Source organism: Physcomitrium patens, chromosome 6, assembly GCF_059467195.1.
Source record: "Physcomitrium patens ecotype Gransden chromosome 6, ASM5946719v1, whole genome shotgun sequence".
NCBI classification, from domain to species: Eukaryota; Viridiplantae; Streptophyta; class Bryopsida; order Funariales; family Funariaceae; genus Physcomitrium; species Physcomitrium patens.
This window is the reverse complement of record NC_143415.1, coordinates 13,795,585-13,808,005: the sequence shown is the minus strand read 5'-3', so window position 1 is coordinate 13,808,005 and position 12,421 is coordinate 13,795,585. Positions and strand designations below refer to the sequence as shown.

The 12,421-nt window shown below is 33.5% G+C and overlaps 1 protein-coding gene across 1 annotated transcript; it reads right to left on the bottom strand.

Annotated features, from left to right (window-relative positions):
• Window positions 1-4,014: 4,014 nt before the first annotated feature.
• On the bottom strand, window positions 4,015-7,000 carry LOC112283932 (protein CLT2, chloroplastic). Its single transcript, XM_024523342.3, has 2 exons — window positions 5,640-7,000; window positions 4,015-5,459 (listed from the first exon to the last, which is right to left on the bottom strand). The coding sequence occupies exons 1-2, from the start codon at window positions 6,357-6,359 to the stop codon at window positions 4,743-4,745; spliced, it is 1,437 nt and encodes a 478-aa protein (XP_024379110.1). The 5' UTR covers window positions 6,360-7,000; the 3' UTR covers window positions 4,015-4,742.
• Window positions 7,001-12,421: the final 5,421 nt, after the last annotated feature.

The window sequence follows — 12,421 nt, the reverse complement described above, 5'->3', positions numbered from 1 at the left end:
TAGATTTTTGTCAAATATATAAGTAAATCTTTTTACTCTTCTATAGATTTTATCACAAATCTTTCAATCTTAAGTTCTTATATTTCTATACTTGTGATAGTAGATTATTTAATTAAAATAATATATTTTTTACTATATAAAAAAATATCACAAATAAAAAAATTTAAAAAAAAAATTGATAATATTTATTGCCATCATAGATTGCTAAGGAATATTACAATAGATAGAGGAGCTTAATTTGTATCTAGGTTTTAGAAAATTATTTTTAAAATATTAAAGGTCAATGTAAAACTATCTTCAATATTTCATCTTCAAATTGATGGACAAACAAAATGGGAGAATCAAACATCAAAGCAATTTTTTAAGATATTCCATCAAATTACCATTAAAATGATTAAAAAATTACTTTATTATTTGTAAAGTTTGTCTATAATAACAAGGTACATTCTTTTATTAAAAATCACCTTTGAATATTAATTATAGTTATCATCCATATCTTGATACTTTTGACTTTTCAAAAATTAATAATTGTATGACAAAAGATTTGATAATTTTTTTATTAAAGCAATATGCAACAATAAAGGTATAATTAATTAAAATTCAAGAACAATAAAAGATTAACACAAATATTTATTGCTAGGAACAACCTTGATTTTTTATTGAAAATAAAATGTAATTACTTTGTCATAATATCAAGATTATTTTTTTTATGAAAAGTTAGATTATCACATATTTGGATTATATCTTATTTTTAAATAGATCAATCTAATTACATATTAATTATACCTTTTAGGATTTATGAAGATCTATCATGTATATTATGTGTCTTTTCTTCAGTCATATAAGAAAATAGAATATAAAAAAAAACAAAAACAAAAACAAAAACAAAAAACAAATTTTGCATCATTTTCCAAAAGTGGAAAATAAGCAAGAATTCAAGATGGATTCAAGGTAGTACTGAGATAGGTTGGAATTCTTTTCACAATAGTACAAATTCAATATTAGTGAATGTACATGAGAGCCATCAAAGTATCATATAAATGCAATAGAAAAAGTTGATGTTTTTTTTATTGACAACATCTATTAAGACCAAAATGAAGAGATAAAAAAATTCTTTTCTATAAATCAAAACAAGTTAAATAAAAATTGTATTACATTTTTTATATTTAATTATGGTTCTTTTATATTTTTGGTGTTAAAGAAATAAAGAATCAACAACCAATAGATTCAACAAAAAAGCTATCTTTTTCTAAGTTATTAGTATTATCTTGTAATACAGCTCTCGGATAAAATAGAAATAAAGTATTATATTATTAAAGATATTATTTTAAAATATAGTAAAAAATTATCTTAGAAATATAGATAATGATTAATGAAGTTATAAAATTAATAATTATTAAAAACTTTTGTAAAAAGAGCTTTTATTTATTTTATATGACTCTTAATAAGAAAAAACAAGGTGGATTAGCAAAATTAATATTATGAATATTTTGAAATAGAAGTGGATAATAGCTTTTAACAAAAATTATCTAAAAAAAACTACATGTGGATATCGAAAGAAGATCAATTTTTAACCTAAGTCAAATCCATTTTCTTAAGCACAAAATTGCACACCTATAGCAACTTCAAGGTTCTTTTGTTAATTAAAAAACAAGGTTTGAGGTTACACTAAGGAAGACTTCTTTCAATGTAGATTTTAAATGATTTAAGTTTATAATGGCTTTTTAAGAGCTTTACAAAATCATGGTTGTTTTGAATGACTTTAATTTTTTTGAAATAAAAAAGGTTTATATTTTAGAAAATTTTATAACTTTGATAGCTAATCTAAGAAAGAAATGTTTTATTAAATTTATATTCTAGATTTTAATTTGATCAAATGATTAGATTAAAGGTTATCAAATTTTAAGTAAGTAAAGATCTTAAAAATTGGAGTTTTAGGGCCAATAAGATTTTTTAAGATTTGTAATAAATTATTGGTTGAATTAAAGTGAAATTTAATAAACTATTAATAGAATTTATTTATAGTATTTAAAAAAATCAATTAAACAATGAAAAAGAAAGATAATGGTACTAAGAGCTTGAGTCAAGGTTTAAAAAGGAGGTTGGCCAACATCTCAGCAAATTATGAGTTTTTTTAATTAATAAGTTGAATTTTCTTCAAATTATTTGTAATTTTTGTAAACTAAAAGATTGAGAAATAAAAAATTAAAATTAAAATTAAAAAATAGCCTAGATTAGTAATTAATTTATTAGTTATTGAGATTTTGAATCTATTATAAAATTTGATTAGAGTTGGTTAAAATTGGTTAAAATTTGATTAAGATTATTTTTAAGGTTTTTATTAGGATTTTATTATTATTATTTAGAATTAATTAGGATATTTTAAAATTTATTCCAATATTTTATTATAATTTATTAATATTTAATTATAATTTATTATGATTTAATTTTGATTTAAAATAAGTTTTTATTAGGATTTTATTAGGATTTGACTAAGATTTGTTAAGATTTGATTATGATTTTTTTAGAATTTGATTATGATTTGTTGGAATTTAATTATTATCTAACTAAAATTTGTCAAGTAAGATTTAATTAGGATTTAATTAGGATTTATTAGAATATAAATAGAATTTAATTATAATTTGATTAAGATTTTATTAAAGTTTGTTAAAGATTTTTAAGAATTATTTGGAATTAATTAAAGCATGATAAGATATATCTAGGATTCTTTTAAGATTGATAGAATGTACTTAGAATAATTAGGAGCTTACTTAGATTGTTCAAGCTTGCCAAAGAATATTTCTAAAGACCTTTTGTATTGTATTAGGTTATAAATCCAACATCAATGTCAGATCAAATGCTTCCACAATCAAATGCCTAGTGCATTCTCCAGGTGATTTTCACATAATACAATATTAGATGAGGCATTGAGATTCTCACAAGCTTCAAGATGTAATAATAAAAATTAAGACCTTCAATAATAACATATTCTTTCTTGAATAGATGGCAATATATAATGCATTTGGTATCACAACATTATAAGAGACCTTTGATATTTGGTGATACTATTGGAAGTAAGAACCACATTCAATGGTATTCCATATATATTATTTAAGGAAAATTATAAAAGCCTTAATGATGATCAAACTAACAAGGTGGTCTTTGTATCTTGGTATGAGACACTATTGATGGTTGAAAGGATCTATCAATTACCTTCAAAGAAAACAAAAACAAAGTAGATAATTAATATAATTTTTTTGTATTTTTTACTTTTTTAATATATGATTACTGCTCTTTGTGGAACTTATTCTTATAAAGAAGAGAAATGTCAAAAACATCAACAATAGCATTGATAATTTAAAAAATAAGAAAAATTAGATAGAAATTAAAGTAAGTAAATTTAAAGATATCTTCTTAAGAAACGTTAAAGATATCTATATTGAAATCTTTCAAAGAATGCACTGTTTAGGGAAAAAAACAAACAAACAAACAAAATAGTCTATAAAAATAAAATAAAAAATTAACTTTATAAAAAATCTTCTATATTTGTAAATACAAAATAGCAAGTACTAAAACCATATCATGGAGCATTCATATTAGATAGTGCATACATTGGACATTTTTGATCTTTTGTTCAATAAAAGTTTTAGAATATTAAAGAAAAGATTATGAAATAAAGACCAAATTGACAATAAAGAGATTGGATCATATATATTCCTTATGCAAGTATATTTCTATCCATTGATATTCTAATTTCTACAAATAACTTAATAAGATTTGTGAAATATGTCATAAATCATTATATATAGTCCAATATTTGAAAGACATACAAATTTGACTTGAAAGAGACATCCAAATACATGTTGCAAATGTCAGGAATCATAAAGCCTCAAATATTAATACTTGCTTGAAATGGGTGCTTCATAACTCTTCTTCACTACAATTAGAATGTGGTTGGCAACATACGACACACATCACATCCCTTTCATGACCAAAACATGACTGCAATTCAAAGAAATCGAAAGCTGTTACACAACAGATTTGAATTACTAAACGTCCACTTTTGAAAATTTTCAGCTCAGTGTAAATCTAATCTTCAAAACATTCGATGAAGTTTACGATTCTGCTAAAAGTGAAGAACCGACGAGAGTGTTCTGCTTCAGACACAAATGTAGCAACAATGTTCTGTAGCAATAATTCCAACAGACACGAACCATAAGTACTGTAGATGTGGGTTCATATCGCCGGAATATTCTAAACATACTCTCATCTGAAAACTTCATAAAACTACTTTCACTAAGAATCTCTACAGAAACAAACCTAACGACATTCAGGAAACGACGTCTTGTGGAGACTGAGGGCTGGTGCTGTCACCTTAGCAGATCCCAATCACCTCGGTTCTAACTAAATGCCACTCTATTCAAGTTCACAAAAGCTAATATTTGTCTTCATCGCTCCAATCTTCACACATGCACAAATACGTTACAGACATCATGTCGGCGAGTTTGAAGTCGGCAGCCTAGTCCTTGCTGCTTGAAGAATGCCGCAAAGAAATAGGAGCTAAACCCCCTCTACAAGTATTGAGATCACGAAATGAACCCGAAATCCACCCACACGCTCCACAGCCTCCACTTTGTGATTGCCATGTTCTCCACCGGTTCAATACGCAGTGGTGGAGAATCAGTGAGATTCTAACTATCCACCCGCGTCTAGTACCTGGCCGTTACATCAAAGGACTAACTCTAATCCCGGTGGACCTCCTGCTCGGCAGGTTTTGATAAGCTGTACGTGGCAAGGCCCGTTACAAGAATGGCCGCACCTAGGAAAAAACCAGACGGTAAAGTTGGTGGGACTCCCAAGTAAGGCCACGGTAGAGTGAAAGCCCAAATTGCAAGGGGGATCGACAGTGTTACACAGAGAGAGGAGACTATGGCGGAGTAGTGTTTCAGCAAACTAAGGGAACTGATGTTGAAAGCCATGTTTACTACGACATACAGAAGAGGAACAAGAGGAGCGCCTTCACAGCCACTGACTCCGGAACCAAGGTTGAAAAAACACATATAGCCTTCTTTGAGACTCTGTGGAATCTGATGGAAAGGTATTCCTCGAGCATTGAACACCACTGGAAGGATGATCGAGACGAAAATTGATTGGAAAAATGATCCAAATGTGTTCACCACGAAGAGGTCCAGATTACCTCCTTTCAATTGTTTGGCACCATCTCGGAACACAAGCTCCTTCAAAATTGACGAAGCTGCGAAGAACAGTGTGGAGACTATCATTACAATAGGCCAGAAATAGCCAGACTGCTGTAATGTGCCCACGCCAACTCCTCCCGATCCACTTGCAACCACGACCACAACACCAGCAATCACCAGCAAGCATCCTCCAACTTGCCCAAATGTATAGCGCTTTCTTAAAATTGTTGACGAAAGGAGAAGTTGCCACACTAGAAACACCTGAAATAAGGTTACATCTGCTGTTAGATCTGGATGTTAAAAAGTGGTGAGGCTTCATTCCTACTAAGACTTCACCAATACTATTCAAAGCATGGTAGCGTCGGCAAAATGTTATCATTAACCTTAGCAGAAAAAAGGATACTAACATGTGTGCACTCAACTTGCTGATTTGTAAAATACCTGAGCCAAAACTGGGATGGTTGCACCGGGAAGAACTGCAGCAGCCGACATACTCATGGCGATGCCTAAGGCTTCCAAGGCACCGATCATTACAAATCTTGCCTTCGGAATAGCGAGCATCTCCTTCGTGACTATCCCGGCCCGGTAACGCATGAGGAGTAACGATGAATAAGCGACCACATACGTGAATGTGTTGAATTGTGCCAAAAATAAAGAATATCTACTTAGAGGTACAAGAGCCATTTTGTACAGAATTTTGTTGGTGCATGCCAAAAGAACTGTGGCTACAGCCGCGGAAACGAATTGTACGTCCTTCAGCAGGAATTCTCTACCTAGAAAAGTGACACAGTCAAAATCTCCCTGCGCTCCAGATGAAGAAGACGCGCTGGAAGCTGCCGCCTCATACACAGTTCTTTGTTTCTTTAGTAATCTATCTACCTTGAGGTTCGGAGAATGACGACAGGCCAGAGCATAATCGATGCCAAATCGACCCGATGCAATCCGCGAAAGATGTGCGGATGAATTCATACTGGATTTCAAAAGATCAGAGGGAGTTGTAGGGACAATGCAGAGTGTTCGCATCGATGCTGGTGAATCAACACTGACAGGACGACGTGATCCCCGCAAAAACCAACTCTCGTGGACAGGAAGAAAGTCTCTAGATACTGCATTGCATGTACCAAATTGAAGTGACCTACTCCAATGTAGTGCCAAGGCCATGGCTGGTTGGGTCCAACCCAAAGAAAAAATCGAGGTCTAATCAATTCCAAGAGATTTCGTCTCTCTCTCGACAAATCTCTTTAAAAAGAGGGGAGGACAAAAATAACGGCTACCCTAACACAAGACCTCACACAATCTTCAGTCCAGCTAGTTCACCCATCCTCAACCCACTGTTCTGATCTTGCACACATTCCCCACTTGAAAAAGCGCACTAAAGAGTGCATAAACTACCATTCAGTTCATCGCCACATTCCTCGCGTGCTTGCAATCATTTCTATTGATTGTTCACTGAAATGAAATACCTGAAGACCCTCAACGCAAACATGCAGAGATACAAGCTAAAATCCGCGTACTAGAAGTGCGTCCCTCGCACTTGCTCACGTCTCTGTGTCTCGACTTCAACCACCTTACTTTCACTACCACCACCGCGGATCCTCACCACGACTGAGGATAACTAATACAAAGAAAAAATGACATGGTGTTTTCTTTCCCAAAACGATCATCGATTCCAGCGCACTGCCACGCCCACTTCAAAACTGCTCATATGTAAACAGGTGTGTTTCCAAGCTCAATTCTGTCCCAGCAGCAATATTAGGTGGTTAAACGAAACAGCAGCCGTCGAATAGCCCGCACTCCTCTGAAAGGAAGGTTGATCGGCAACTTCTATAGCATGCAGCGTACGACAAAAGGAAAACCGTGTGACTAATTTAGAAAGTAGCGACCGAAGTGGCCTCCGGAAACCGCTTGAGCAGATGCAGAGTAGCAACAGTGGGACCGGGTTGCTACAGTTAATCCCGCTCGAGATTCATTAACAGTCCGTTCACACATCTAGAGACATCCGCTGCGCGTCGGTCGCATGGCGCGAATCTCTATTCACTTGCAAACTCCAAACGATTCGCCTCCTTCAAGATCCCCTTTTCCAGTTCTAACCTCTCCAGCCCGTTCTTTTTCAGGTTCTCGGCTTCGAATCGAATGTCGCACGCAGAGTCCTATTCCATGGGTTTCTGATCGCACTCCCTCCCGCACAATCTCGAGTGAATCCTTTTCATTTTTTTTTTACTTTCAGACAACAAATGAACGACAAGGGCACAGCTCACCACAGAACGGGAGGTTGCTCCAATTCGTGCCCACAGCAATTGTAACCCACGCGCAGGAATATTCTTAAGTGATTCTGTGTAGGTGCTTTGTAGGCTTGTCCACGATCGGCGAAATGTCTACTAGAACGCAACCCGCCTCAGCATGCGATTGTTTGTTCGGAGGTGGTGAACGATCAGCCTTTCGGATTCCAAGGGACACCAGAATCCTTTGGTAATCCCACCAACACGCATCACGTACACGGCACACTGACAGTTACATGGGGTAGGACGCGATCACTTCTTATCTTTCGCATCCTCGATCCACCAAGATCTAGGTCCTACAGTCGCTTGTTGGGAAACGCTGGACTGAATCACACGCAGGTTATGGCATCACAAAAGGATACAAGATTCCAGAAGGATGCGTGATTCCCAAATCTCGAAATCAATCATGTCTGCATAATTGGAGTGTGTGTGGCATGTGACTTCCGGTAGATTTTAACACATTCGTAAAAGTAACAAAGCAAAGCTTACAAAGTGAGCCATTTGCCACTTTGACACTTTGCTGGTGGGGCTTGGAGAGTGTTACGAATCGGCAGCGACTCCACAGGCACATGCAATACGTACGTAAAGGTTATTTGGTTTTTCCCGGCAGACTTAATGCTTGGGTTGCCTTTCTTGACTGGAGGAAAATCACTAGAAAAATCACATGGAAGTCGTGGGAATTCGGAGAAAACATGCAACTCTAATCTCTCTGCGTTTCAACGACAACTACATCCCTGCAACCATGAACGGCGATTCCAAACCATGTCTCAGTGATTCTGTTACAATCTCACGGCAAAAGTATAGATAACTCACTCAATCCCTATCACAAATAAGTAAAGCCCCAGCTCGAGTAACTGTGGAGGACTGTTGCCGCGAGGGTTGCAGGATCTTCCATGTGTCTAAACATAGGCCACAGACCAATTCCTCCAACGTCCTTCGCTGACAAGCTGGTGCAGCAGCGCTCAATTGGAGGAGAGTGATTGGGCCTCGGCTACTGATTCTAAATGCAATGACAAGGGCTCGTCGATTCTCATAAAAACCAGGTTTGAGGTCCATCCATGAGTAGCCAATTCCACTTCCCACATGTGAATATACAGAGGGGACATGGAGAAAGAGATGGATATTCATGCTGTGTCCACGTGTTCGGCAGTGCTTGATATAAGCCACGTACACATGTCGAAGGCTTCTGCATTGGGTGTGGAGGTTCCTGTGCTACTTCCTCACGGTTGTTGTAATTGTTGTTGTTTTGTGCGCTGACAGACAACCCCCATGCATTGGTCTGCTCCATGGTCTGGAAAGAGTTGTGGCATTAGTTTCAAGACTGAGCAAGAATAGAGGACCCCATTTTACAAACTTACTGCAGAAGGATGGTGGTCACTTTAGTTTCAATATCGCGCGAGAATAGAAATGCCCTAATTTACCATCGCACTGATTCAGATTAGAAGTTCATGTTATCTTATGCTTAGATTAATGTTACTTTGACTTGTTATGCTTAGATTAGAAGTTCATGTTATGCTTAGATTTAAAAAACTAAATTTAAATATATATACGATATTAAAAGGAATATACAAAATTCTTATTTTATTTTTTATTTTAATAAAATATCTTCGGGAAATTACATTAAATAGGAATTTATTTTCTTTTATTGTTTTAAGTTAGTTGAAATATTATTATATAAAAAATTAGAAATTATTGAACATGTTTTAGATTTTTTATTTTTTATGAAATTAACATATTTAATTTCTAGTTGCAAAAAATCTTCATTTCTATTTCCACTCATCTATGCAATATTTATTGTCCTTTACAAATTATGAAGATTAAACATACTATGATTATTAAAAAATTAAATTATAGTGTCAATAATGATTCAAATAAAATTTGTAATAAAAAAATTATTTATAATTTTAAATTATTGTTATTGTAGTGAATTATTCTTAATTTAATATAATATTTTAAAGCTTAAATACTATATGATATTTTCTAAACAATCTAAATAGTAGTGCTACATTGCATTACAAGCATAATAAAATTAAGATTAATAATTAGAAATCTAAATATGTATGATTTGAAACCTCAATAGTATATTGGTTATCAATAAAAAAAAATTAAAAAATTGGTTGGTAATAAATTTTAAGGACTAAATATAAATATTAAATTTAGGTCAAATATGTAGGAATAACAAGTAACAACAACTATATTACTTGTAAGTTTTTTATTTTATTTTATATATATATATATATATATATATATATATATATACATCCAGTATTACATAAATCAATAAAATCATAGTTGAAAAAATTTGATGTAACCAATTAATGTTTACAAAAAAACATTTGGACATTATTTCAAACAATTTATGGATATGAGATAAAATGCTAATGTTTCTATGTACATAACAAGTCTTTAGATGTTGGATGTAAAGAATTAAGCAAGTTCATAAAAAGCTAGTAATTTGATTTTACTGATAATTAACAAGCTATGATTGCTTAGTTTTAGTTTCATAAACATTAAAGATTATTAAAGCTATGTTTCTAAAAAATCTTTAAAAATTGAATGTTTATTATTTAATGATACATATTATCAGATATTTCTTCTATTACAGACTACTAATATAAATTATGTAATCTTTTAAATTATATTTATTCAAGTTATAAGTAAGTTGCATTAAGAATAAATCCTACTTAAAGGAAATTATGTAAATACAAATTAAACCATAAAAGATAATATAATTAACCATTTTTAATTCATTTAAACTAGAAAAAATATTTAAATATATTATGTTAATTCTTGCAGATAGGTAGACCTTATTAATGTCTTCTCAGATAAAAATCTAAATAATTTTATTATTTTATAATTTTCTATAAAGCTAATACATATACATATATATTACAACACTTCTATTTTTTTTTATATAAATTTATAATTTAATTTATTAATTTATTATTAATTACAAGACATTTGCATAACAATGAGGTATACTGACATTAATATTTAGGAAAGAAACTTAGAAGTATGCACTATGTTTTGTAAAGAACCTCTTTCTAAGAAGCTTTTTGTACATGAACTCATCCCGTTATAGAATAGATGATACTGTCTTTAAATCCAGATCAGGCTCTGTATCACAGCAAGCACTCACTATTATGTTAATAATTCCTTCGTCAACAAACCACAGGAGGAATGCAAACCCCTGAATTGGGTCTGACATGACAAAGAGCTGTTCCACAAACAACAAACAAACCTACAATGGGTATTCTGAATCATTGGGACCTTACCACTACTACCGACAGTTATAAAACCACATTTAGTGCCATTGAACATCAACTTTCACTCTTCAATCCAATCGAAGCAGTGTCCAGAGCATATCAAAGACTGACTAATACAGGAATATTTCAGCTATTTGTAATGTTACTCTCTTCGACAATTCCAGAACTCCGAATGCCATTTCTACAACTCATATAACGAACCCTGCTTAAATCATTAAAGGATGCCCCGAACTTTTTCACTGCAACATACAAAAAAAAAAAAAAAAAAAAAAATTGTTTGAGTGTAAACGTGAACGACAGGGATCTTTTGTGCTTCTGCTCTCAAAAAATTCTTTAAACTTGTCAAGCTGTACATTTAATATGTTGAAAGAGTTAGTACATAGTGTATGACACATATTATACATATGTTTGACAATGTGGACTTAGAGAAAAACAAAGGTATTACACAACCAGGTGAGTTTCTCAGTGATGGTCAAATAAGAAAAATCACAAGTAATTGCTAAGTTGACAACTGCACGGCCGATCACATTCTCTCCATCAATCCTTCCACCACAAATACCTGGTTCCATGGAAGCTCTAGCAACACCTGAATTTTTGCTGTACTTCCTTTCCCTTGTACTTTCCATTGGAAGATATCCTTGATCTACTATTTAGACCAATTTCTAAGTCGACTCCTCGGATAATTCCTAGTGCCGTATGTTGAATAAATCACTAGTTTCAAATTAAGGTAAAATCTTCTCTGCAAACCTGGCTGGCGGAAGACGCAGCATTCGCATTAGCCGTACCCACCTACATAAAATACTCTAACAAAGATGCTGCGGGTTAACACGCTCTTGCACTGGCCTGCCCACTCAGCCTCAGTTTGCCAATCCTATTTCATGTAAAATAACCCCCATTCTCAATGAAATATTTCAGGTTCACATAAAATCCAATTTCAATGACGATGCGCATACGTGTGGGAATAAACACAATCCAAATTCATCCGTCAGTTCAATTGAAAGTCAACAATGGCGTTTCAAAAGCAATTGAAGTTTGCACAATTTGTGAACACCTGAAGAAGATAGCATTCGAAACAGATGTGCAACCCAAGCCGAGGTCCCTCACAAGCTACAACACACAAGCTACAAGACACAAGCCACAGCATAGAGCTAAATCAAGAACCGTCCACGCTTCGTTCACTACATGCAGATCATCAAGTTTTTAATAACTCCGCTCTAGGGATGGCAACCCACAAGCACGACAACCTACTGCAACTGCAGAAGCATATAAAATGAAAACCAAAAGCTCACTATGTAATCCTCGCAGTCTTAATTAGTTGACAAGTTGTTAAATACAACCCTCTGCCATCAATCAAGGCAGTGTACATTCAACTTTCTGATTGTCGGAGGGTTCAGGACAATAAGAAATATTATGAACCTTTCATTCATTCATGCTCCTGCCTAACCAGCCAGCCAGATTATGGCAGCATGGTTGTGACTTGCAAATTTTTGAGGTGTCCTGCTAAGCAGACCAAGCTATCATGTGATATCGAGCAACTCTTAGTAGAAGCAAGGCATAGGAATATCTAGAAAACATTGTGAAGTTTGACTATCGACATACTGCTGAAATAATGATCACTAGCATTTATCGTACAAATACACATAACACAAGTGAACTTTTCGGCTTGGTGAGAAGAGTG